The sequence below is a fragment of the Nicotiana sylvestris genome, chromosome 2 (assembly GCF_000393655.2).
Source record: "Nicotiana sylvestris chromosome 2, ASM39365v2, whole genome shotgun sequence".
NCBI lineage: Eukaryota > Viridiplantae > Streptophyta > Magnoliopsida > Solanales > Solanaceae > Nicotiana > Nicotiana sylvestris.
In genome coordinates, this window is record NC_091058.1 from 209,752,792 (window position 1) to 209,780,623 (window position 27,832).

The following is a 27,832-nucleotide window of genomic DNA, read 5'->3' on the forward strand; positions in this document are numbered from 1 at the left end:
AAGTATACGTGTACAAAAATCAAATTTGAAGATTATGAATTATGTAAAGTTGAAAGTATTTAAGCTAAAACTTTGAAAAGAAATAAAGAACTACAATGAAGTAACAGGTTTCCTGCAAAATTAGGAGTCTAGAACCTAAATATTATTTTTTTGAACTCAAATTACCTTAATATGTGTTTGAAAAAATACATTTCTATATATAGCGTGCAAATACAAGACACTACACCTTAACGGTAACGTCTGCCGAAGGTATAGCGTCTTGTATTCATATGTTATACATATAACGCCCAAAAAACACGCTATACCCTGAATATGGACCCACCAATAAGTGAACTGACATAACAATAATTTAAATGTGTATAGCGTATATTTAAAGAACGCTATACAGCAAAAAAAATTCATATCCCGGGCTAGCCATTTCCTATATAAAGTGGTTAGGATTTTAGGAAAATTCGTTCACAAAAAATTCTAACTTCCGTTCAATTTTTTCTTATTGTTAAATTCTGAAGCATTTTTTTCTTAATGTCTGAAGAGCGTAGAATAAGAGTTTCATTATATTTGGGGGGGGGGGGGGGATGAGGTTGTGATGGAGAATAACTCTATGAGGTATAGTTTATCTCCACAGGGTCATGTTAAATTACCACTTACAATAGAGTACGATAAACTGATATCGTTGTTATACAAAAAAATGGGTGTGAGGAAACGTTCAGTGATACTTAAAGTAACCGGAAGATATCCATATTCCGTCACTTCGCACGGGGCTGCTTTTTACTCAGAGTTAAACATCTACGATGATGAAACTTTGAGGGATTTTCTGAGGACTCCGGATGAATACTGGGAATATCTTGTAATAAATATGTTGGATATGTACGTCAATGTCGAAGACGTTCAAAACAATGAGGTTACCGGACAAGTTCCGGATAACCCCCAGTCATCGGGTGGCTATTCTAGATGAGTTTTTGCCGGACAGGTTCCGGATGAAAGAGTTTTCCTTGATTTAAACTTCTCCCCGCCTGCTTTACATAATTCACAAGACGAGTGGTAAGCTTTAATTTTTCTTTGTGTTACGATGTACATTTTTATTGTATTGAATTTGTATTAATGCTCATATATTTAACAGGGGGTACATGCCGGATATGAATTTTACAAATTATGAACCCAAGCATAGTTTTAGTGTGTTGAATCATGGTGGTCTATCCGGGAGCCATCACCTAAATGAAAATGTTCATCATGGAATTTTATCACATTACGACTTGTAAGTGAAGTGATACGGCTATATGGAAAGTATTTATTAAATTTAGCATCTTATTATTTTGTTGATTATGCAGTGAAAACGAGCAAGTTGAACCAAATGTACTCACTCAATTGCCCGAAGACGACGTATTAAATCGGGATATGGCAGATGCACAGAGTGAAGAAAAGAATAATGATTACGACAATAATGCTTATGAATCTGGAGACGAGACACCATTTCCTCGTGAGGATGGTGATGAGGAGGATGAGAAGGAAGGACCTGATTTGACGAGAGAGTATGCTCCACCTCCCCCCCTAGACGAAGAGTGTACGAGTCCCAAGTGCCATTTTATTCAAGGGAGATTCCTTACCTTGATAACTTGCCAAGCATGCCGGATGTGGAAGCTCTCACAAGGGATTTTGATGAAATTCGGACAGCAATGTGAGATGAGTCTAGACCAACGGTGCTGGCAAAGGGCATGCTTTTTCCTGATAAATCACGTCTCAGCAGGGCTTGTAAAATGCACAATATAAAAGAGTATCGTGAGATGACGGTGTGAGAGTCAAGTCCGGTTGTATACAAGGTTGTTTGTCGCAGGTGGTTTTGGCCATGTCATTGGATGTTGCGTGCGAGCAAGAACAAGACAGGTCTGTGGAAAGTGGGTAAACATATTCCCACCCATACATGCGAAATGGACACATTCAACGGGAATCACTTCAACTTGGATATTGACTTGATTTCTCTTGTTCTTATTCCACACATCGAAGCGTCCATAAGGTATAAAATCAAAGAGTGCATTACAACGGTCCACCAGGAACATAGCCATACCATTACTAAAAGAAAGGCATATCTCGGGCGCAAACGAGCGTTTGAAATAGTCTATGATAATTGGGATAAGTCATTTGTAGATCTGCTTAGGTACACGGCTGCACTATAACAGTCTAACCCTGGGATAGTTGTTGAATGGAAGCATGAGCGGATTCCAGGTAAACCAGAATATATATTCAATTACGTGTTCTAGGCGTTTAAACAAGCAATTGGTGGTTTTTCGCATTGTCGGCCCGTAATATCCATAGACGACACTCATGTCTATGAAAAGTACGATATCAAGCTGTTGATAGTCGTGGCAGTAGATGCTAATGGACAGATATTTCTTCTAGCTTTTGCTATTTGTGCCAATAAAAGCCAAGAGACGTGGACGCTGTTTTTGAACCACTTGAAAGAGCACGTTGTCAAACAACGTTCCGGTATTTGTCTAATATCTGATCGGCCCGGTGGTATCTTAAGTTCTGTGGAGAACTTGCCTGCATGGCAAGAACCTTATGCCTACCATCATTACTGTGTTAGGCACCTTAAAGCCAATTTCCAAAAGGCATATCCCAACAAGGATCTGCATGATTTGATGTGGATGGCAGCAATAGACCATCAATAACATAAATTCCGGAGGCATATGGAATATATCAGGAAAGAAGACGGGGCAGCCAATCGCTGGTTAATGCGACATGACCCTAAAAAGTGGACGTTGCATGCGGATGGTGGCAGACGATGGGGAACTCTGACTACAAATGTGTCAGAGTTTTTCAACGGGTTATTGAAGTCGGCAAGAGGATTGCATGTCACAACCATGGTACAGATGTCGTTCAAGTAGATGGCGGAGAGGTTTGTTGAAAGGTCTGCAGCTTCAACGTCATTGATGGAAAGGGGTGTTGAATTTATGCCAGTGCCGATGAAGAGATTTGAGAAATACAGACGGCAAGCGCATTGGCATTCATTTTTGCAGTATGATAACGAAAGAAATTTTTTTGAAGTTCGCACCGCTATCCATCAAAATCGGGGTAATAATGTACATACTGTAAATGAATCTACAAGGTTATGGTCTTGTGGAAAATGGTCCATCTACCACATGCCTTGCTCATATGCCATCAAGTGCTTTCAACAAGTGGGTTTAGGTGTAACCAACTATGTTGATCAACAATATAGTGTTGCGAAATACCTAAACACATATAATGGGCAGTTGCAGCAATTGGGTGCTGAGCATTATTGGCCGCCTGAACCATTTAAAATGGTGTGTAACAAGTCCTATTTGCGTCGAATACAGGTGAAAAAGAGAGCGCGTATACGGAACCAAATGGATGTTAGTGATACCGTTTATGCGCGCAGATGTGGTATATGCTCGCAAATAGGATACGACCGTCGAAAATATCCTTTGGGTGGCAACAGTAATCAAGCTCGGGGTGAGTGTTCATCTATTGTGCCTAACTATCAATGAGTTTGTGTTGTAATATTTAGTTGTTTTGTTTATGTTGCAAAACTTATAAAATAAAATTATGTTTGTTAATTATGAGTTGAATTTCTCCATTTCAGTTTTTAATGATAATAAAAAAATTATATAATCGGAAGAACTGGAAACAACATTGAAATTTCATAAATATTTTTAATTTATGATTGTGTGTTGTCTTGCGGATCTGAAAAAGCTGCCCAACTGACATAAAGCTATTTCGTACCTGTTAGAACATTTAACATGCAAAGCATAGTGCGGGTAAATACTACGTTATGTCTATATATAGCGCGGTTAAATACTACGTTATGTGTGTGTGTTGTCTCGTCGATCTGACATAAAGCTGTTTTGTACCCGTCAGAATATTTAACATGCAAGGCATAGCGTGGTTAAATATTACGTTATGTCTATATATAGCGCGGTTAAATACTACATTATGTGTGTTGTCTTTCCTATAAATGACGAGCTCATTCTGCATATTTTCTGCGCTACAAAATAACTAATAGCAAATCCTTCTTGAAAAGCAAATTTTTTTAACAGAAAAATGTCTCAGCCTATTTATGTCCCAAGGTGCAAGTGCGGAAAAAAATGCCAGATGCAAAGTTGTTGGGATAATGGTAAAGCTGGACGCCGCTTCTGGGAATGTTTGAACAAGTTTTATAAGGTTCCCGACGAACTTATTTGCGATTTTGAGGTATGGATTGATGAGCCTTGTCATCAGGAATACTACAAAGGATTGTTGAACGATCTTAATGATTTGTGTTTAAAGCAGTGGGAACGTGAAAAACAACTTAAAAAAGAGGTTGTGGAGTTGAAAGTGAAACTTAAAGAGGTAGAAGAAGAAAAAATAAGATGTTAGAACAATTTAAGTGGTTGGAGCAGAGAATAATGGGCGGCAGTGACTAAATGTATGTGTTTAATGTATCATTTTATCTTTATGTGTGTTGTCGTGTATGTTTATTCGTTGTACTGAATTTTAATTATGTTAAGTTGCTATATTTGTGTTTGTATTCGTGTTGTAGTATTAAAATAAAGTAGTTGTAATGAACTTTATTTTCATTCATTGTAATGGAATTTTACTTCTTTACGACTTGTGTTGTGTTGTAGTACGAAACTAGCTAATTAACGGAGAAATAAAAAAGTAATGCACATATTATATAAAAGTTGTTATTAATGTATATAAAAAAATATTATTTACATATAATACAAAAAAAAGAATAAAATCAATGTGTCCCGCATCTAGCGTGCTTCAACGCAGCCGCTTGCCTGAGGCGCATCCCATCCCGCCTGGGTACGCTATCGGAATCGTCATCATCAAGTCGCCTCCTTATAGCTGGATGCGCCGCTGCATGATCATCAGTGGTGCTGACAGGATCAGTAAAGGGGGCTATCAGTCTAGTAGAAACTTACATAAGAATAAAAAGCTCAAAATAGCAAAGTATATAATAAGTCACAACAATTTGAATTGTCGTACCACTATCTCGTCGGGCTCCTGAATATAATCATCCGTCGTAGCCATGTCAACATCGCGTTCAGCCTTAAAAAGGAAATTAACAAAGTTATGGAAAATAAAGACAAATTCTAATTCAATACTATGAAAACCATACCTGCGCCTGTGATAATGAACCATAACTCAGTCGGCGCCCACTATGTAAATCCCGGGTCGGCCGATCCTTAGCAACAATCACGGGCCTGGAAAGTATGTATCCCAATCCACTCCAAAAAGGTGCGTGCCCGTGATCAATAGTTGATCTGACGAGGTCACCTGCGAAGTCCCTAGAGTGAGATCCATCCCAAGGCTGTATGACGGCATGTCCGTCTCATGTAGGCCACCCGGCAGATTGGCAGCAACATAATCAGTAGGGGCCTCAACACCCCCTTGCTGGGGACCACCTCCTCTCTGCCACGTCGTATGGCACCCTCGCCTCGTCGGGCACCCCCGCCTCGTCGAGCACCACTACCTCGTCGGGCACCACCGCCTCGTGCCACACCAGGGCCTCGCTCATATTGCTCTGGCTCCACATAATCAGGCATATGTGCCAAACGCTGATCCTCCCGAGCTCGCTGTAAGGTCCGGGCAGCCAACTCTACAAATCAACTGCTGTAATCCTGCAAGGCATCCGCAGGATCGCCGACATAATCCTGCATCTGCAGTCCCATCTGATACACTGTATGTAGTCCAATAGCCTGTACAACATATAAAATATAAACTACATATAATGCACTAAAATAAAACATATTATACTGAATAATAACAGAAAACATACTAGTGCCTCGTGTCGCCCGGCGTATGGAACGTACCGACCGCTAGCCTGATGAATAGGGTTCCCGATAAAAATTCGGGTGACGTGCCGGTACCAAGACAAATACCTCTGAATATCCACCTACTGGATCTGTGTAGGTGGGGGCAGAATCATTTGATTTCGATGGTCCCAAATATGGATCTGCGCCGCTAACCATGCCATAAATACGTCATCCGCCCTGCAACGGTCATCCCTCTGATAATGTGTAGGCTCCCACATAGACCCCCTCGGTATATACCGCGGGCGGCCAAACTGTCGAAGTACCCGCTCCGAGGCATGATGCTCTACAATATCGAGGCATATGAGTGGGGCAGAAGTGCTCCAAATCAGTCGGCCGGCCGAGCAATAAGCTGGCAGGGAAGTTATCAAATCGTCGCTATATGGCGTCCAGATAAACTATCAAATAAGAACATGAAACGTGAGTATGCGCAACACTAAGTTAATCTACACCAGGTAAGTTTAGGTACATATTTACCTGTGCGCCCTCCAACAGATCCAACACATCCCTGGAGAGGGGGAGATTATGATGAGCATCATACTCTCGTGAAAGTGTACGGCGGAGAACCCACCTCCTGGCTAGAAGGAGAAACAAAGGTGCTAAATTAGGAGGTAATTGTGGTCGAGATGGCTGAAACTGCAAGAACCGCTCCCAGGCTCAAACCTAACATACAAAGTTGACGTAAGGTTTAAGATAAATTCTAACTAGGTAGAGTTGGAACTGATGAAAAGATTATTTGAATATGTTGTCACCTGTAGAATCGGCATAAAACCACAAACATCTCTCTGAGTGCCCATGCTCGCCCGACACATTTGCCTATACATGTAGCCGAGAACAGCAACACCCCAGCTGTAATAGGGTAACTCATCTAGCAGCTGAAGATGATGCAAAAATCTTAGGCTGACTAGTTTCATTTTTTTTTAAATCGAGTAGTGGGGGGACCAGAAGCAGGGGGATTTTTAAAAAAATGGGGGAAAGGGTTCTGGTCGGGAAGAAGACGAAGGGCATTATTTAAATGGGGGTATAACGTATGAAAAAAATGCTATATATAGCGTACAATAACAAGACGTTATATATGACAGTCAAATCATATAGCGTATGAATACAAGATGCGATACCTTAACGGCAGACGTTACCGTTAAGGTATAACATCTTGTATTTGGAGGTTATATATAGATATGTATTTTTTTTAAACACCTATATTAACCTAATTTGAGTAAAAAAAAACAAAACAATATTGGGACTTGCAAAATTAGGGCACACCGAATTTAGATCCCCACTTTCCCATCCGCTGGGAAATTTCCAGCAATTCACTGAGCGAAATTCTTTAGCCATTGAAGATGAATCGAATTTCTCTGCGTTACGCTCGCAACGGTATTCCCTTTTTCTCTTTCATTTCGATTCGAACTTATTCTTCCTGCAATAGTAATACATCCATTTCAGTAAAGGGTAAATTTGGGGTAAATAGCAAATTTGAGAACGTCAAGTGTTTAGATGATGCTCTGACTCTCTTCCATCAAATGGTCAGAATGAAGCCTCTTCCGTCTCTTGTCGATTTCTCTAAATTATTTAAGACTATGCTAAATATGAAGCATTACTCTGCTGTAGTTTCTCTTTTTATAGAAATGCAGAAATCGTATATCCAGATTGATGGGTTCATCTTGAGTATCGTGATTAATAGTTATTGCCTGATGCATCGCGTTGATTGTGGATTTTCGGTGTTACCCGTTTACTTGAAGAATGGCATTCCATTTAATGTTGTCACCTTTAACACCCTAATAAGGGGATTTTTTTGCTGAAGATAAGGTCAAAGATGCAGTTGAATTGTTCAAAAAGTTGGTGAGGGAGAAGATTTGTGAGCCCAACGAAGTTATGTATGTAACCGTCATGAATGGGCTCAGCAAAAGGGGTCATACTGAAAAAACTGTTAGTTTGCTCCGGTTAATGGAAGTAGGGAAAACTAACCCAAACATACGTAACTACAACATTGTCATAGATGCGCTTTGCAAAGATAGAAACTTAGATGCAGCTATCAATCTTTTGAACGAGATGAAGCAGAAAGTCATTCCTCCAGACATAGTCACATATAATTCATTAATTGATGGTTTGTGTAAGTTTGGTCAGTGGGAAAAGGTTAGGACTTTGTTCTCTGAGATGTTAGACCTTAATATTTATCCAGACGTGCGCACCTTCACCATGGTGATTGATGGACTGTGCAAAGAAGGGAAAGTTAAAGATGCCGAGGAAGTAGTGAGACATATGAACGAAAAAGGTGTAGAGCCTGATATATTCACTTACAATGTGATAATGGATGGATATTGTTTGCGTGGTCAAATGGATAGAGCGAGGAGAATTTTGGATTTCATGATAGATAAGTGCATTGAGCCTAACATTATTAGCTATAACATACTAATAAATGGATATTGTAAGAAAAAGAAGTTGGATGAGGCCACACAGTTGTTTCGTGAAATTTCTCGAAGGGGATCACAGCCTAATATTGTTAACTACAATACCATCTCGCAAGGTCTGTTTGAAGTTGGACGGGTTGGCTCTGCAAAAAAGTTCTTTGATGAGATGCTATCTACGGGGCTTGTACCTGATTTAGGCATTCATTGCACTTTACTCAAGGGTTATTTTAAGTATGGACTTGTTGAAGAAGCTATGTCACTCTTTAATGAGTTGGAAAGAAAGAGAGAAAATGTTGATATTGAATTTTATAATGTTGTCATTAATGGATTGTGCAAAAATGGTAAACTTGACAAAGCTCTTGCTGTTTTTGGGGCGCTTTCTTTAATTGGACTACTTCCGAATGTGAGAACATACACTACAATGATAAATAAATTCTGTCTAGAAGGGTTGTTAGATGAAGCTAAAGATATGCTAAGAAAAATGGAGGACAACGGTTGTTTGCCAAATGGTATCACTTACAATGTTATTGTTCAAGGATTTCTCAGGTGCAATAGAATTAGTGAAATGGCAATTCTTATGAAGGAAATGGATGGAAGGGGCTTCTCATTTGATGCAACTACAACCGAGTTATTGATAAACGTTATAAGGGAGAATCCATCCGTCCTTGACATGATACCAGATTTTCACTTGGAAAATAAGAAGTGAATAATTATTTAGCTTGTTTTATTCGCCTATAGTATCATTATGATACAGCTTCCATTTATCCCTGCAAAGGTATGCCATCCAATGCAATTGCAGAAGCTGATAAAAGGCAATTAGAACGTTGCTTGGGCTTTCCAGCAGGCGTATTGATGAGCTACCTCAATTTTGATATTTTTTTTTTGTTTTCCACTCTTCTTTATGTTGGAAATCAGATTACTGCTCTGCTTATTTAATAAATAATGTGAGTTTCCCTTATATGTACACATTATAAGTCTAGAAATATCATTTTCAGTGTTATTTTCATGTATTATCATTTTCTACTATTTGAATATAAATAACTGCCTGCAACTTTGAACTTGCTATAGTTACAATTTTTTCTGTAGTTTCTAGAGTCTTGGTAATATCAACTAATTGGAACACACAGCTGACAAGATCAACCGTGCCTCATAATAGTAGGAATATTTGTGACATTCCTGAAACTGAAATAGAACTTGTTCAGAAATTGACCGTTAACCCCGTACTCCATATCGTAATTGTCAACTAACTTAGAAGATGGAGGGAAGGGATTTCTTTTGAAGGCATAGAAATCTGTCTGCAATTCTCTACTGTAAATGTTTGTTTCTTTATTTTAGATATGGATTTTAGCTTTTTAGTTTGTACTCTGCTTTATATTTTAAGAATTCATATTTAGTTCTTTATGGAATATTGAATCCTGTGGACACTATTGGATAGTAACATATATCTATTATCTTCTATGTTTTTTGTTTCAATGTGATCATGAATCTTCACAAAATTAACCTCGTCTCTAGAAATTTGAATGTCAATTGTCAGATTAACATATTACAGTACACTTAAAAGCTTATGAATTTTCTTCTGACAATACAGTCAATTTGCCAGGCTTAAAAGTTTTGAATCTCCATTTTCTACTGTCTAGTATTTGGAAGATGATTTACTAGATGCCAACACAAATGGTTGGTCTTTGTACTTTGTTCTCTTTCTTTTTTGCCTCCTCTCTCATTAACTCTCTTGAACCAGAAGATCCCTGGAAAACCATATCACGGGGAAGATCATCCATGCAACGAAAGTCGGGGATATTATGACAGAAAAGGTAAACTTCAAGGCTCTTCTCGTCGTAAAAGAAATTTGCAGCACGGAAATGTGCTTCCTGTCAAAGCTATTCTAGAAGCTAGATTTGTAGTTAGATTGCGAGACATATTATTACATGATATCAAATTTTTTTACGTGTGCTTTGCAGAACAAGCATATCCCGTCATGCCAAAAATTGAAGTTCTGAAAGCGATGCAACTGATAAAAGGTGCTATTTTCTGCTTCATTTTTAAAACCTCTAGCCTTTTTTTAGTGTATTTGCTTCGGACACAACAAGATAAGTTTAAATACTTTGCAACATGTTAAGAATTATTTAAATGTGGCAGTCCACCAAGTGGCCTTATATAAGAATTTTATTATTTGTAGCACCCAAGCAAACAACCTCTCTACTCCGGCGGGGTAGGGGTAAGGTCTGCGTACACACTACCCTCCCAGACTCCACTTATGGGATTTTACTGGGTTGTTGTTGTTGTAGCACCCAAAGGGTGCTTAGGACTTGCAGTTAGAAAATATAAAATTCAATTCATTTGTTGCACTTGAGATGAACTTAGAAAATCTATCATCCTCTGAGCTTCCTGTACATTTTTGTTCTTACACCAAAAAAGTAAAAGAGTTATACATCTGGTTCTGCTTACAGCCCTTGACATCCTTCACTCACTTGCAAAAATTGGGTCATTTCCTCCATTTCACAGTCATTACACCTTCTTTTCAAAGGTATGTTCCATCCTTGTGGAGACTAGTGCACTTCTTCTGTTGCATGATGTTAGTTGCAAAGCTGAAAATGTTGGCATCAGCATCTTTATTGTCCTTCTGCTCTTCTTCTACGACAAGAGAATGGTGGGGGCGGGGAGCAGGCCCCGAACCGGAACATGGGAAGAACCAGGCTGATCCGGGTATGTGTTTGCACCATAATGAGTGAACAAGTATTTCACAATTCTCTAAATACCCTTATTGAAATAAAACCCCCAACCCTCTCCATGACTTCGCTCCCTCACTCGTCTCACAATTTTTTTCCAAAACCCAGCAACATCATCGGCCACCACCATTAAGAATATCTCAGTCTTCATCTTTATCGATTTTATATTTTGGGCAGCCAACTTATTTTGACACAATTCTAACTTTCTTAGCTAAGAGCATAAAATGACTCCTTGGAACGTTCTGACAATGTGATAGATTTCTTTGAATAACTAGGTATCAAGGCCCATCTTTTTGGATCCAACACATCAGCGATGTTTCTTTTATTTATTTGGATTCCAGTTTAGATAGTTAATTTTTTTTTATTTAATCAGCAACAAAGAAAATCCAACACATCAGCGATGTTTCTTTTATTTATTTGGATTCCAGTTTAGATAGTTAATTTTTTTTTATTTAATCAGCAACAAAGAAAATTCTATTAAGTGTTTGTTTCGTATGTATTATTCCATCATTTTCTATATTATTTAAGTATATGTTTTTCTACCAAACTTTAATCAAATTATTAACTTTTATAGTATAGCTTATGATTATATTTTAGCTTATCATAAATTAATTGATATTTATCAAAAATAATTTTTTCTAATCAATTTGTATTAAAAATAAATGAGACGTAAATTATTTTGCATTTGAGTCAACTTAGAATTTAAAACCTTGTAAAAATTGCGTCTTTATTAGTGTCAACAACTTTAAGGGCAGTTGTGTTATTTTAACTGAAAAAGGTGTTTATCAACGGTTTATTATCAGTTTCAGCACTTTTATCCAAACATGTAACTGCTTTGTTATTAAATCAGCTTCAACACTTAAATCAGCTAAGCCAAAGGGCTCTAACTGATAACCCACTATTTGCTCCCTCTACTCCTGCATACCAAACAAAAATTGTGCAAAATTAGGGCACACCGAGCTCACATCCACAGAAATTAGGCCATCGAAGATGAAGAAAATTTCTTTGCGTTAATCTTGCAATGATATTCAGTTGATCTCTTTCTTTGCTACTTTCTATTCTGGTTTGGCATTTACAATCAGTGCTTATTCTTCATGCCATAGTAGTAGTAAGTCTTAGAATGTCAAGTGTTTGGATGATGCTGTGACTCTCTTTTATAAAATGGTTAAACACAACCTCTTCCTTTTGTTGTCGACTTCTCTAAATTATTTAAGACTGGTAAATATAAAAGACAAGAGGGGTTGCTCTGTGGTAAGCAACCTCCACTTCCAACCAAAAAGTTGTGAGTTGGAGTCTCCCTAAGAGCAAGGTGGGAAGTTCTTGGAGGGAAGGATGCCGAGGGTCTATTGGAAACAACTTCTCTACCCCAGGGTAGGGGTAAGGTCTGCGTACACACTACCCTCCCCAGACCCCACTAAATGGGATTATATTGGGTTATTGTTGTTGTATGCTAAATATAAAGCATTACTCTGCTGTCGCTTTTCTTTTTGGAGAAATGCAGAAATTGGGTTTCCCATTTGATTGAGTCATCTTGAATATCATAATTAACAGATATTGTCTGATGCATCGTGCTGATTGTGAATATTCGACTTTACCAATTTAATTGAAGAATAACATCGCATTTGATGTTGTAACGTTTAGCACCCTGTTGTGGGAATCTTTGCTGAAAATAAGGTCAAAGAGGCAGTTGAATTGTTTAAAAAGTTGGTGAGGGAGAATATCTGTGAGCTAATGATAAATATGAAGCATTACTCTGTTGTCATTTCTTTTGTTGGAGAAATGCAGAAATTGGGTATCCCAATTAAACGAGTCAATCGTAATATCGTGATTAACAGTTATTGCCGGATGCATCGTGTTATTCTTGATTTTAGTGTTAACCCATTTACTTAAGAATGGCATCATTGAATGTTGTCATCTTTAACACCCTAATAAGGGGATTTTTTTTTGCTGAAAATAAGGTCATCGATGCAGTTGAATTGTTTAAAAAGTTGGTGAGGGAGAAAAATTGTGAACCCGATGAAGTCATGTATGCAATCACCATGAATGGGTTCAGCAAAAGGGGTCATACTAAAAAAAAAACTCTGTTTAATGGAACAAGGGAACAATAAGTTGTTGATAACCGCATCAGGCACATTCCTGTTGTTGATCAGAGTGGTATGAGGTGTCCACTGGAGATGTTTTCAGTGCTGTAGCAAGTGAGCATAAGAACGAGTTGAACCGTGTAAATGCTTACATATGAGGAGGTTACTAGATGATGATGATAATAAATAACTGGATCAAACGCTTGATCTTGTATATATTTGCATGCTTGGTTCTTCTAGTATTTGTTTGCGCCTCTTGATGTGGACTACTTTTCTGGTTACTGTGTTTATAACAGGTTGATTTTAAGACGGCAATTCCTTGAATCAATACAATAGGTGTTTCATCTATTTTTTAGGGATTAATATTGAGATATACTTAAGAGCATTTTGTTCGTTGTTTACTTGTTTGAAAGATCTTATAAGACAGGTTCCAACATAGTAAGAAATGATATGCTTAAGGTTCCTAGTTACATTAACTAGTAAGGTTTCCTTTTTGAACAAAAATAATTGTGTTCCCTCTATTTTGTTGATCAGACTGGTATGAGCTGTCCGCTGGAGATGTTGTTCGTGCTGTTGCAAGTGAGCATAGGAACGCGCTGAACCGTGTAAATGCTTACATATGAGGATATTACTAGATGATGATGACAATAAATGAATCAAGGGCTTAATCTATTTGCATGCTTGGTTCTTCTAGTATTTGTTTTAGGCTCTTAATCATCTGTTTTTTTTAGTGATTAATATTGACTTGTTATCAAGAGCATTTTGTGGTTCTTTTACTTGTTTGAAAGATCTTACAAGACAGGTTCCAACATAGTCAGAATTGATCTTGTTAAGGTTTCTAGTTATATTAAATAAAAAATAATTGGGTTCCCTCTATATATCTTTGAAAATCCCCTTGAAGTGTTTTGGTACTATCTTTCAATTTTTAGTATTTGACAAAAGAGGTGTATTATTTGTTATCAAACGACATAAAAACTACCATTAATTGTTATTATATTTGTTATCAAGGGTAGTAGCTATTATTGCTTAGGTGGACAGGGCACCAAGTTTAGGTCTTGTTCAATGTCTGAAGTTTTCATGCGCTGGAAATAGGCCATTGCAACTCATTTTTCATCTTAGTTTTATCATTCTTTCGTCTTAGTATGAAGACTTCAAATGTCTGAAGTTGGCACAACATAGGTCATAAGTTGGTTAAAAATAGAGAAACAATTTATCATATGGTGTAAAATATTTACAAATAATTCAGTTGAATAAATGTATCTTTCATGTGTCTTTACTCTATCGTTTTAGGACACAAGCAACAAAAATTGACGTCTATGGCCATATCATCTAAAAACTTAATCTATTAGAGAGAGCACACTTTAATTTACTTAATTATGTCTTCAACACGTCCCCTCACGTGCGAGCTTGATCTTTTTTGATGAGTCAAGCACGTGGAAATTCTTTTTAATATTGGGTAGCGGCGAGACTCGAATCCAGGACCTCTGCCTGCTCCGATACCATATTGAAGAGTGCGATCATCTCTTCTAAAAGCTTAAACTGTTAGAGGGAGCAAACTTTTATTTACTTAATTATGTTTTTAACGGTATATAAAGTATCATTTGAAGTAAAAATAAAATACAAAGTGGTAACCAATTGTAAGCTAAGGGCTAAATGTTATAAAATATGTAAATTGGAGGGGTTTAATTTGATTTTAAAAAATAAGTAAGATAAGGGGGGTTAGATAATGTTGGTGTATTTTCCCACCTGGCACTTTCCATTACACAGAGAGCAAAACCTTAACATAGTGATTCTTGGTTAACAATGTCAGCTTCAACAGCACTGAATCTTGGTTCATTATGCAGTTCGGTAGTGAATTTGCCGACCCATTATTCTCATAAACCTTCTCTGCTTTTACATGGTACTCAGTCCCAGCAATTCTTGACATTACCCAATACTGTTCTCAAGGGCTTCAGTGGAAGCAGAAATATGAAGAGTGCTGTTGCTGCTGTTGATTCCTCTGATCCTGCTGAAAAGGTTTTGCTTTTTCCTTTTTTTTTTTTTTGTATTTTCAAGAATTTAAGTTTTAACTTTTTCTTTAGATGCCTGTATTGTTCGGGCCAACTTGTGCACACTCGGCTAATTCCACAGGGTAACTGCTCAGTGGTGAAGCCAGAAAATTTAATAAGTGTTTGAATTTTGAACCCCCTTTGCCCGGGGGCTATGCTAACAAGTAATATTTTATCCTATAGATAGTAGTATAATTTTTTGGCGGAGGGTATTCAGTTGGCCATCTTTGGCCATACATAGCTTTGGCTCTGTACCAGCTAACTCCCACTAGCATAGGTACCAGGTAAATTTTTCCACCAAGGTTTGGACTTCTTGAAAAAGATCGCCTAGTGTTTTTGCCTTCGTTGTGATTTGAACCCGGGACTTTATTGTTCTCAACCCACTTTATTGACCGTAATGTAAGCTTTAACTTTGGAATTGTGGGGAAAATAGGAAATTGGTTGACATGCTCTCTGTTGTTAGTTTGTTACAAAAATGGTTTCTTTAGAATGCCATTCATGTCCAATATTTTTATGAAAAGATGGAGTGTACAGTCTTTATTTACATGAATGTAGAAGTCAATAATTTTTTTTATAACATTGGTGTTGCGGCGACAAGCTGAGTTAGCTAGGAATAAGGGGATTCAATTGAAGTCCCTTCGTCAAAAAATTATACTATGCAAATAGAGAAAGAAAGCGAATTTTTTTGGTTATATAGAAATTGTTGAATTCCCTTGACATAAGGAAAAACATCTTGTGTAGTAACAAAGGGGGTTCAAAAATTGTTTTAGATCACAAGTGCTTAGACATTGTAGTATTTTTTGGAATCCCCTTCTATAAATTCCTGGTTCCACCATTGGTTCGAGCCAGCTTGTATAGTTGAGGCAGGGGATGCGCGTACCTACTGCCTCTGGCTCGAGCTATATAGTTGGAAAAAAAATATTGTAGTTAAATTATGTCCGAATCAATTCTTATATAGTATACAGTAAATGAAGGAAATTCTACATTGACCTTTTTCTTTTGGCCACTTTGTAAAGCTGTCAATTGCTCGCTTGTACTGATATTTTTGAGAAGGTAATGCAAATTTATAGATTAATAAGCACCAAAGAAGATACTTTGGTATGCACAAATGGCTGCCAAAAGGAAAGATCAAAAAGTATCCTTTCTATACATGTAGGAATTCAATGAATTTTAGGATTATTTTGGCCTCATGTACAATTGCTCAGTTGCACTGATGTTTTTACCCTTTTCATTAGCTCCCCCTTTCTGATTAAAACTGAGCTTTCTTAGTTCGACAATATGGATAATGGTGCCCCGGGGGTGGAGACAGGACTGTAGACAAGGGGATTCAAATGATAAAATGTCACAGTGGAGAGTTGAGCCGATGACCTAAAACATTTTTGAACCCTCTTTGTCACTACAATAGAAACTTCCCTTGTGTTAATGGGATTCAACAATCAATATATGTACAATCAGAAAAAGAGTTCTCCTTTGCACAATGTATCTTTCTGGCAAAGAGGATTCAATGGATCCCGCTTAAGTCAATGTGGCTCCGCCACTGGGTTCCCTGAAGACACTGTACTGATAAAAAGACGAGCAGTGTTTGTTCTTTTCTAGTCCTGCTCGCTTTTGCTGATGAGTATTTGTGCTTGGTAATCTAGCACGGGTTATTCCTGTGAAAAGGAAAAGACAAAAATTTAGATAACTCCCTATTTGACCAAGACTTCTAGCAAAAATATCCTCCATTTTATGTCTACATTTGCCTTTGCATATTTCAGTTATACAATGATAGGTTGAGTTTCCTTAGGCCATTTCCTTTAGTTTTAGTGTCCGGAATTTTAATGCTGGTTTCTGTTGCATATACAGCAAGAGACAGAAAGGAAGAAGTACTATTTTCTTGTTGCAAATGCCAAATTTATGCTGGACGAAGAGGAGCATTTCCAGGAGCAATTGTTTGAGCGTCTTCGCCTTTTCGGAGAGCGCGACAAAGAACAGGATTTTTGGCTTGTGATTGAGCCCAAGTTCTTGGATAAATTCCCTAACATTACCAAGAGACTGAAGAGACCCGCTGTAGCTCTTGTTTCAACAAATGGCCCGTGGATCACGTAAGGGGCACTCATCTTTAAATATTTTGAGACACTAATGACTCCATTTTCCAGTCCGTCTGGATCATCAAAAGATTGCAGAAAATCTGTCTTTAATAAGCAAGTTATAATCACAGGAAGGGGTCAAAAAATAATTCTCTGCTATACCCTCCATCCCAATTTATACCTGGTCCACATAAATTGTGACAGAGGGAGTATATCGTATCTTAATTTTACGCTCCATTATACTTTGAGGTTGTTCATATCCTTGTAGTTAGCAATTTGTCTCATATTTGCCCTTGATCCTAACGGAAACATCTTGACACGTAGAATCCACCCAATCCATGCTGGAGCGTTATTAAAATCAAGGGCATACGAGATTATTTGCAGACGTCAAGGGTATGAATAACCCCAAAGTATAACAGATAGTAAAATTAAGATATTTTGTATAGTAGACGGCCATATTGCTTGGACTCTCCGAAAATGTCGCCAGATGCGTATCGGACCCTTCAAAAGTTTGTATTTTTGGAGGATCCGATACGGGTGCGACATCATTTTGGAAAATCCGCGCAACATCGGTAGGAGGACAAAATTTGCTGCTTTTCTATATTTCTCCTGATTTGTTTTTTTGGAACTTGCAGATTCATGAAATTGAGGTTAGATAGAGTTTTACAAGAGAGCTTTGAGGCTGACAGTACAGAAGAAGCTTTGGCATGTACTCCTGTAAATCTTGAGTTTGAAAAGCCAGAAAAATGGACAGCACCATACCCGAAGTATGAATCGGGTTGGTGGGAGCCTTTCTTGCCCCCCGGATCTCAAACATCAAAGGTATGATTGTCGGATGTCATCCACAAATTAAACTCGGCAGTAGTGTTTGTTGGTCTGGCGATGAACAGTTAGTTTGAGAAGTTGTTCATTAGTTTGAGAAGTTATGTAAAGAGACGGTGGGGGAAACACAAATGTAGGCTGTAGGTGAAGATGTTTGTAGCTCATCTGAAGAATTGTACGATAAATGCCTAATTTCTGTAGCTTTTGAACCCTGCCTTACAAGATTCAGGAAATAAATGAAGAATATTGAGCATTGTTACTTAGCGTGAAAAATTCATTGTGAACATAAATGTAAAAAATCGGTAATGACCTAGCATTATCCTTGATTTACATTTATGTCTATATTAAGGTATTTCCAGTATTGGGTTTTCCTGATAGTTTTTGATGTGAAGTAAGAATCCTTTTCTTGGTTCCTCAGTTATTTTTATGGTTTTATATTGTTCTTATATTGTAAAAAGGGCAGCCCGGTGCACTAAGCTCCCGCTATGTGCGGGGTTCGGGGAAGGGCCGGACCACAAGGGTCTATTGTACGCAGTCTTACCCTGCATTTCTGCAAGAGACTGTTTTCACAACTTAAACCCGTGACCTCCTAGTCACATGGCAGCAACTTTACCAGTTACGCCAAGGCTCCCCTTCTGTTCTTATACTGTACTAGATGTTAAAATCAAATGGCTGTCTGTTTAGGAGAAAAACTGCTTCTGAACTGAGGAGAAAAAGTTGAAAAATCTGGAGTCTGTTGATTTTACTTAAGAATTGTTGTTGGTTTTTATCTCTCACCAACCCAGAAAAGTTCCTAAGACAGGGAAACTTGGTTGAATTTGAGTCGATATTTGCGACTTTCCTGAAGAAAAATAAGCAATAGCATGTAATACAATGCCACTGTGTTGAGCTATCCAAGTTCATCTAGTGGAACTCTCAGAATTCCATGTAAAAGATTGACTTGGTGAAAGTAGAGAATCAGACCTGTAATACAACTGACCAACAAAAAGAAAGAAAGAAGGAAGGATGTGATAAAGAAATGTTAAAGCTTAACCAATCTTATCCTGTTAAGTGTGTTACATTGATTGAGGGAACGAGTTGTTACCTTCTTATATGGATTTAGACAATCATCACCTCATGAGCGAGCTTTTGAGGTTGAGTTAGTCTCAATGTCCATTTTCTTTACATGATATGAGAGTCAAACTCGTATCTGTTCTTGGTTTACCTAATGTAGATATCCAGTCTTGGTCGTGCGAGGAGAGGGCAGGCGTTAAGTGTCCCACATTGGTTGAAGGAATGAGTTTCTTTAGATAATCTTGGCATCACCTCACGGACTTACTTTTAAAGAGTTAACTTGCCCATGTAAAACAAAAAGAAAATCGAAGTCCGAAGAGCCTATTAAGTGTCTTATATTGGTTGAGAGAATGGGTTATTGTCTTTTTATACGGTCTTAGACAATCATCACCTCATGAGCGAGTTTTTTAGGTTGAGTTAGTTTCAATGTTCATTGTCTTTACATGGTATGAGAGTCAGACTCATTCCTATTCTTGGTTTACCTAATGTAGATATCCAATTTTAGGCGTGTGAGGAGAGGAGAAGCGTTACATAATCTTAGCAATCCACACGAGCTAGCTTTTGAGGTTGAGTTAGGCTCGAAGCCTTTTTGTTTTTAAACCGACTCTCCTGCATATTGTACTTTTCTTGGTGAATAACCATTGACAGATACTTGGGACACTTGGATGCTTACCTTCCTTAAAATTCTTAGTCTCCTCTTATTTACAGTTGCAGAGATGATCTCTTCCTCCTAAACAGAGACTCACACTAGTTTATGCTCGATCATATGGGGTATGGCAAAGTGCAAGACTTTGGTAAGCCGGATATCTTCAATGTCTCGCCAATACAGGTATCGAGCAACTCTGCACCCGAGACTTAGGCAGATAGAAAAAAATCACCTAATATTTTTTGTCCTTTTAGGATTTGAACTATGGTTTCACCCATTTAAGTGACAGGTAGACCGCACCCTTCGGTGTATAAATGCACATAGATTTTTCATCTCTTATTTTATTGAATGGCATTATATCCTTGTCAACAACAACATCATACCTAGTATATTTCCACTACTGAGGTCCGGGTAGGTAGTGTATATGCACACCCTACTCATACCTTGTACAGGTAGAGAAGCTTCTTCTGGAAGATCATTGTCGATACTCTATAAAGCAAGTAAATATTTATGTGTTCAAAAGTAATAGTACCTCTTAATTGCTTTGTAGATGGAGAGCATACATCAATTTTGCAAAGTATTAATAACAAGATTTTTCAAATATTGCTATGGGAGAATCTAAAAATTTATCCATATCAATTATCCTTCATATAAGCATTCTATAAATAGCAGTTTTAGGATTCAAAGATCTCAATCAAGATAGAGATATATATAGAGAATAAAAGAAAACGACTTGTGAACAGCTTGATGCACTATCTCCCAAAAGTAAATCAAGTTCCCTCTTATTTCACTATATACGAGGTTCTACCGTTCCTTCTTGACCATGTCATGATATTTCTGTAGCGATTAACGCGTTGTTTCTAACTTCTTGAGTGAAATATCAACTCCATATTGAGGCTCAATGACAATACCAAGTTTAGGGGAGTGAACATAACTTGGTGAAAGCCTAAATGTGAAGTTAGACACAATAAGGGAGATCAATATTTTCAACTCAGCCAAAGCCAAAGGTTGTCCAGCACAAACTCTAGGACCAATTCCAAAAGGCATAAAAACATGTGGAACTTTGCAAGAATTTGATATTCCATTTGCAAATCTTTCTGGATTAAATTCATAGCTATCTTGTCCCCAAATTTCTGGATCAGTGTGTAATGCCATTACCATTGTCCAAACATTCATACCCTTTGGAATTTTCACATTTCCAAATTTCATATCCTTAAATGCCTCCCTAGCTAGTATTGGCACAGTTGAGTAAAGCCTTAATGATTCATTAATCACCATCGTCAACTGCAAATCAAAATAAAAAATAATGTTAAAACTCAAAGAATTAACCTAAATAGTCGCTCACGCAACCGCTTAAACTAAAAATAGCTTGCGGATGTATAGTATGTGTAATATGTATATAACTGCCTATAATTAGTGTATAATTATTATACCGACTAGAAAATGCCAGGTTGCGTTAAAGAAGTTGCAAAGAAAGTGCTTGAGGTCCAGGACCTCGGCCACAGGATTCTTGATGGTGGAATGAGGAGGTACAAAGAATTATTAATGCTAAAAGAAAATATTATAGGGAGTTGCGAAAAGCAAAAGATGGAGAAGCCTTTGAAGAATATAAGAGAGCTAAAAAAGAAGCTAAGAAGACGATTAGTAAAGCCCGAGGGAAAGCTCTAGATGGCTTGTACCAAAATCTAGAAGAAAAAAAAGAAGGGAAAAACAATTGTTTAAACTAGCACGACCAATAAAGAAGAGAGGCAACAAGTGTTGACAGGAGATAACAAGATCAAAGAGAGATGGAAAGGATATTTTGATCAATTGTTCAACTCAAACCAAGAGGATAGCATTTTAGACCTCCAGACGTCTATGTATGGTAGAAACTTTAGCTATACCCGTAGAATTAGGCTATAAAAGTAAAAGATACCATGAAAAATATGAAGGTTAGAAAGGTTTATGGTCCAGATGGTGTCTCTATAGAGGTTTAGAAGTGTCTTGGAAAGGTTGGAGTAGAATGGTTGACCAAGTTATTTAATGTCATACTAAGAAGTGGTAGGATGCCCGAAGAATGGAGGAAGAGTACCTTGATTTTAATCTTTAAGAACAAAGGAGATATTCTAAGTTGTATGAACTATCACGACATTAAACTCATGAATGATACGATAAAACTCTTTAAAAGAGCAATAGAGCGTAAGGAACACGACAAGAGTGACATATAATCAGATTGCGCTTATGCTCTGTAGATCCAAAACGGAAGTTATATTCTTGCTAAGTAGATTAATAAAAATTTGTTGTAAAAGGAAGAAAGATCTACACATGATATTTATTGACATAGAGAAAGCATATAATAGAGTACCACAGAGGGTCCTTTGGCGGGTGATAGCGAAGAAAGAAATTCATATTAAATATACAAATATCATAAAGAACATATATGAAGGAGTTGTCACTAGCGTGAAAACAATAGTAGAATATATAAAGGAGTTTCCCATAATAGTGGGGCTACAGTAGGGTTTTGCATTGAGCCCCTACTTATTTACTTTAGTTATATTTGAGCTAACCAATAAAGTACAAGACGAGGTGTACGCTATTTGCTGATGATCTTGTGCTAATTGATGAAACTAGAGAAGATTTCAACCAAAAGCTTGAGTGATGGAGAAAAACTTTAGAGAGTAAGGTATTTAAGATAAGTAGAATTAAGACTGAGTACATGCACCGCAAGTTTAGTTAGTATGAGAAGAGTAAAATTAAGGTGAGACTTGACGGAATTGTGGTGCCAAAATACAAATAGTTCAGATATTTAGGCTCATTATATTACTTCAAGAGCTGGAATGATAAATGAAGATGTTACTCAAATGATTAAAACCGGATGCGTGAAATGAAAAAATGCTAACACGGTATTATGTAATAGAAAGATGCCGACAAAAGCGAAAGATAAGTTCTAAAGAATAGCTATAAGCTCAGCTACATTATGTGGTAGTGGATATGCGGCTAAAATTCAACATATCCACAAAATGAGTGTTGCAGAAATGTGAATGCTGAGATTGATGTAATCATCCAACATCAAATGTAGCATTTACCGGCATTTTCTTATTTTCTGTGACATATATATAAGCATAACTAAGTTATTTTTTTATTACAAAAAAAGATAGTTGTATGACTAATGAAATAAACTGAAATTTAGACGACTACCCGTGAAATTAACTCTGGGATGTGGATAGTAATTAATTAAAAGACAGATAATATGAACCGGAGAGAGTAAAATTTACCAGTTTCATCTGTCGAATCATATCAGAATCTGGGATTTGACCATTGCAAATTTCTTGAACTTCAGCACGTACTTTTTCTTGCCAATTGGGATATGCAGCTAATAACATGAGACACCAAGTTGCAGAAACAGCAGTTGTCTCAAATCCAGCCAAATAAATATTCTTGCAATTATCCACAATGAATTGATCAATTTCGTCTGAATTTAAATTGCTATTTTCTGCCCCTTCAAGAATTGTTTGTAACAGATCCTTCTCATATCCAGTTTTCTTTCTTTCTTTCACTAATTTCAAGATTAATTTGCGAGTTTCCTTTTCTAATCCCCACATTTCTCTATTGCTTTTTGTTGGTAAATACCTATGAGTTTCAAGAGTGTATTGAGAAGAGTTCAAGTTTATGAACAACAATAACGATATATTCAGTGTAATCCCACAAGTGAGGTCTGAGGAGGGTAGTGTGTATGCAGACCTTACCTTTGTGAAGGTAGAGATGTTGTTTCCGACAATTCAAATTTTATAAACGGTATAAAAAATACAATCAAGTTACATACAAGGTAATACAGATATACAATAAGTATCAAGTCATAAACAGAAGCAGATTCAGGATTTAAACTTTATGGGTTTAACATTTAAAGACAAGAGGGGTTGCTCTGATGGTAAGCAACCTCCACTTCCAACCGAGAGGTTGTGAGTTCGAGTCTCCCCAAGAGCAAGGTGGGAAGTTCTTGGAGGGAAGGATGCCGGAGGTCTATTGTTATTGTTGTTGTTGTTGTTGGGTTTAACATTTAAGACTCTTAAAGCTCAGGGGCGGAGCTAGAGTATCCCGAGCGGGTTCAGCCGAACCCAGTAGCTTTGGTTCGAACCCTGTCTTTGTCTTAAAAAATTCATGAATATATATAAATTATTAATTTAGAACCTAGTAGCTTAAAACGACTAGAATTCCGAACTCATAAACTTGAAATCATGACTCTGCCTCTGTTAACGCTAAACTCATTATAAAAGGATCCAAGATTTAAGCTTTATGGATTCAACATTTAAGACTCTTAGCGTCAAACCCATCATTCTTTTAAAATTATGGGTTTAAACCTACCAGTTATTGCAATTTTAATGATTTTTTACATATAAATTATGTATACGTTGAAAATTATGGATTCAGATGAATTCGACACCACTACTCTACATCTGCCCTGGTCAAAACTAGTAAAAATGTTACCTAACTTGTTATCACAACTTAAGTAATGTTGATAGGATTAAAAAGTATTTTAATTTTACTCACGGTATATAATTAAGGGAGTGTTTGGTATAATGGACGTTATTTTCAAATATTTTTAAAATATGACTTATGTTTTGGAAAATGCATTTCGGTCTTTGGTTGGAGAGTACAAAATATTTTTCCAAGAAAATAGTACTAGCATTTACTGACTGACTTACTAATAATAATAGCAAGAACTTTAATACTCCCTCTATCTCAAATTATTTGCCATGATTTCTAAAAATGTTATCTTAAATTATTTGTTATTTTAAAAATTCAAGATAAAATTAATTATTTTTTTTCTCATTTTGTCCTTAGTAGTAATTGTTCTTGAAGATGGACATGACACATAAATAGAATAAATATTCAATGAAGGGAGATTATAATTTAAGACATAAATAAGGGTAAAATGGTAAAAAAATATTATAATTAATGTTTCTTAAGTGTCGTATAAAATAGAAACACCAAAGATAATTTGAAACGGAGAGGGTAGTGTTTGGATGAAATTTTTTAGTATTAAATATTGATATAATATCTAATTGTCGGTTAAGTCGTGATAAAGAATTGAGATAATTACAAAAGGACAACTCGATGCACTAAGCTTCCAGGAAAATTGTGAAGAACCGAACCATAAAAAACTGAGATAATTGTGAAGGAAAATGATTTTTTCTAAAAGTGAGAGGTCATTTTCCGCCTTTTTGGTAAAAAATATTTTCGACAATAAAACACCAAAAAGTAATAAAAAATATTGTAAAAACGAAAGGTACCTCATGCCAGGAATTCCAGAAAATAGAAATCTTTTGGTACAAACTTCTTCAAGAGCACGAAGCCTAACGAAAATCTCTTCTCCTTCTAAATAATTACTTCCAAAACATGCCTTTGATATCACATCACCAGAGAAATTTCTTAAATATGGATCAATTTTTATGTCAATAATTTCTCCTTCAGCTTCAATTTTCTTTTTCCATGATTTCACGAGGGATAATGCAGATTCTTGAATTAAATTTGTCATTCCCTGCAGCAGATTTTTGAGTAATTGTAGTAAACAACGAGTTTAATATATGTGCACTGACAATGTATAATTTTTTTTTTTGTATAATCAAGTTAAATTAATTGTTATAGCAAGGTTGCAGGATACAACAGGTTAAAATACTGTAATTATGTATAAAAAAAAATTACGTCATCAATGTACATAAGTTAAATTGTAAAGGAAATTATCCATAATCAATATAATTGGTAACATGAAATTTAAGATAAGTACATAACCTTCTATAGTTTATGCAAAACTCATTCACGCGACTATTGATTATGACAATTTATACATAGAGTAACAAGCTGTTATAATCAGTTAAATTACATTGATAATTATAATTTTTACTCGTAACAAAGACGGTTCCCCATACAACCAGGGGGAGAGTTAGAGTATTAGCTACGGTTTAGATTAATCCAGTAATTTTTGCTTAGTCTCAATATTATATTAGAAAATTTATTAAATATGTATAAATTTTTAATTATAAAACTAATAATTAAGAAGTATTAACCTACATAGCCGCTCACCTAACCATTTAAATTTAAAATAGGAGATGTATAATTCATATATTAATATATGTATAATAGTGTATAGTCAAATTATGATTTATGTATACCTGCTAGAAAAATAGACCATGAATCCGATTGACTATTGACGTAAAGTTCCTAATAAATATGGTACCCCACCCCCCCCCTACCTACAACAACAACAACAACAACAACAACAAACCCAGTTTGATCCCATAAATATAGTCTGGGGAGGATAATATGTATGCAGATCTTACTCTTACCTCATAGAGATAGAAAAACTATTTCCGATAAACCATCGGCCCAACAATAAATATGGTACCCCACACCCCAACCAAACAATAACAAAAAAGAGGAAAAAAGTGGACATATTGTACCTTAACCTTGTCCATATAAAATTCAGGTGCAATGACTTTCCTTTGATATGCCCAATGATTTCCATTTGCTGTGATAATGCCAGTACCAAGTAAAGAACCACGCTCTTTCACTTGATAAGTTGGCTTCCCCCAATCTAGTGATGTGCACATTGTTGTTTCTTTGATCAAGTCCACTTGTGTCACATTTAATATTTGTGTATTTCCCAGAGAAAACATGAATACTTTTCCTGCACACACTCCACAAATTTAGAAAGAAAAAAAAAAATATACTAAGAATGCCACATATTTATACTAGCAACCTAAATCAATGTTTTGGCCACCTTTCCCACTATTTATACAGTATAATTTTTCGACAACAACGACAAATCACACACTCAGTGTAATCCCACAAGTGGAGTCTGAGGAGGTTAGTGTGTCCGTTGTCTTACCCCTACCCTAATACAAAGATTGTTTCCAATAGACCCTTGGCAATTTTCCGACAAAGGGATACAACTAAACTTATTCACACCGATTGTTTATACCAACTCATAATAATTTATTATAGTTAAGTGACAAAATAAGGTAAAAATATGTATTAATTAACTACTTCTATGATTTAATAATAACTATGTTTGTAAAGACAAATGTCATGTATCTATCATATGTGTGTCGCTACTTTAAGGGGGAAATCGATTGCCAAAACCGTCAGCAAAAACCGACTGAAAATCGATCGATTCATGGCGGTCGATAATCATATGGTCGGTAGAGCCAACCGACCGACTTCATTAGGTATTTTCCGACTGATTTCGGTCGGTCAATTAAATTTCAAAAAAAAAGAAGAAAAAATTACCGAAAAAATCGACCGAAGTCGGCCGGTATTTTTAGTTATGTAATTAAAAAATGCACCATCTGAAAAACGAACTGAGGTATGTACTGTGGCAGGATACTATTCTACCACTAGACTATTGCTGCATTTTGTTTTAAGACTGTCTTTTATTTCGTTTATACTCTTTAATTGCATTTTCGCGCGAAAATAACCGACAGATGTCGGTCGATTTTTTGAATATTAATTTTTATTTATTTTGAATAAAAACCGACAAAAGTTGGTCGGTTTCTTGAAAAATAATTTTGCTGGATGCAAAAATAATTTCCTGTATTTTTGCGCAAAGATTTTTCGGTCGAATTTTCGGCCGTTTTTTTAACCGACCGAAGTCGATCGGTCGGTTTTGATCGAATTTCTAGTTGTGTATAAACACGATGATTTAAGTCGCAAAGCGAAAAGAAAAAATAAAAGCAAAGAGAAGGAAGGTGGTTGATGCATACCATATTTTTTCTGCCATTCCTCAATGAAAGGCAAGACAGAATTGATACAATTATGATTTGCAGGAACTTGACCATACATATATGGTTTATTTTTTGCATTTTTTCTGTATTTCATAATTTGCAAAGTATTCCCAAAAAGAATGTTGGGTGAAGGGCCATTTATGCCTTGTTTTCTCATAATAGACCTAAGTTTTTCTGGTTTTGTCACTAGTGCATTATATGCATACAACACTAGTCCCAAAAACCAAACCAAAAGCAAAGAGGCAACAATTTTCATGACTTGATAGATTTCCATTCTTAGAGTTTTTTCACCTCTTTTCTCTTGTTTCAATTGATATGTTTGTGTAGGATTTTATAGTGTTGGAGAGTCACCAAATGTGGAAAATTTCAAACTAGATTATTGGAATAAAGTTAGTTAGAGGGATAT

General features: G+C 36.5%; 2 protein-coding genes and 1 pseudogene across 2 annotated transcripts; 2 read left to right on the forward strand and 1 right to left on the reverse strand.

Annotated features, from left to right (window-relative positions):
• Positions 1 to 7,039: 7,039 nt before the first annotated feature.
• On the forward strand, positions 7,040 to 13,839 carry LOC104218079 (pentatricopeptide repeat-containing protein At1g62930, chloroplastic-like; annotated as a pseudogene).
• Positions 13,840 to 14,759: 920 nt separating this feature from the next.
• On the forward strand, positions 14,760 to 18,328 carry LOC104218083 (protein YCF54, chloroplastic-like). Its single transcript, XM_009768482.2, has 3 exons — positions 14,760 to 15,044; positions 16,922 to 17,160; positions 17,781 to 18,328. The coding sequence occupies exons 1-3, from the start codon at positions 14,832 to 14,834 to the stop codon at positions 17,971 to 17,973; spliced, it is 645 nt and encodes a 214-aa protein (XP_009766784.1). The 5' UTR covers positions 14,760 to 14,831; the 3' UTR covers positions 17,974 to 18,328.
• Positions 18,329 to 20,276: 1,948 nt separating this feature from the next.
• Positions 20,277 to 27,700, reverse strand: LOC104218084 (cytochrome P450 714C2-like). Its single transcript, XM_009768483.1, has 5 exons — positions 27,406 to 27,700; positions 26,104 to 26,330; positions 24,937 to 25,184; positions 22,921 to 23,275; positions 20,277 to 20,950 (listed from the first exon to the last, which is right to left on the reverse strand). The coding sequence occupies exons 1-5, from the start codon at positions 27,698 to 27,700 to the stop codon at positions 20,513 to 20,515; spliced, it is 1,563 nt and encodes a 520-aa protein (XP_009766785.1). The 3' UTR covers positions 20,277 to 20,512.
• Positions 27,701 to 27,832: the final 132 nt, after the last annotated feature.

What these genes read in the sequence shown, in the direction of transcription:
- LOC104218083 (XM_009768482.2), top strand. Translation starts at nt 14,832, where the DNA reads ATGTCAGCTTCAACAGCACTGAATCTTGGTTCATTATGCAGTTCGGTA. An exon ending in CCTCTGATCCTGCTGAAAAG is followed by an intron (nt 15,045 to 16,921) that starts GTTTTGCTTTTT and finishes TTGCATATACAG; the next exon opens with CAAGAGACAGAAAGGAAGAA. An exon ending in ACAAATGGCCCGTGGATCAC is followed by an intron (nt 17,161 to 17,780) that starts GTAAGGGGCACT and finishes TGGAACTTGCAG; the next exon opens with ATTCATGAAATTGAGGTTAG.
- LOC104218084 (XM_009768483.1), bottom strand. Translation starts at nt 27,700, where the DNA reads ATGGAAATCTATCAAGTCATGAAAATTGTTGCCTCTTTGCTTTTGGTT. An exon ending in TCTGGAATTCCTGGCATGAG is followed by an intron (nt 23,276 to 24,936) that starts GTACCTTTCGTT and finishes TGAAACTCATAG; the next exon opens with GTATTTACCAACAAAAAGCA. An exon ending in TGATTCGACAGATGAAACTG is followed by an intron (nt 20,951 to 22,920) that starts GTAAATTTTACT and finishes TTTGATTTGCAG; the next exon opens with TTGACGATGGTGATTAATGA.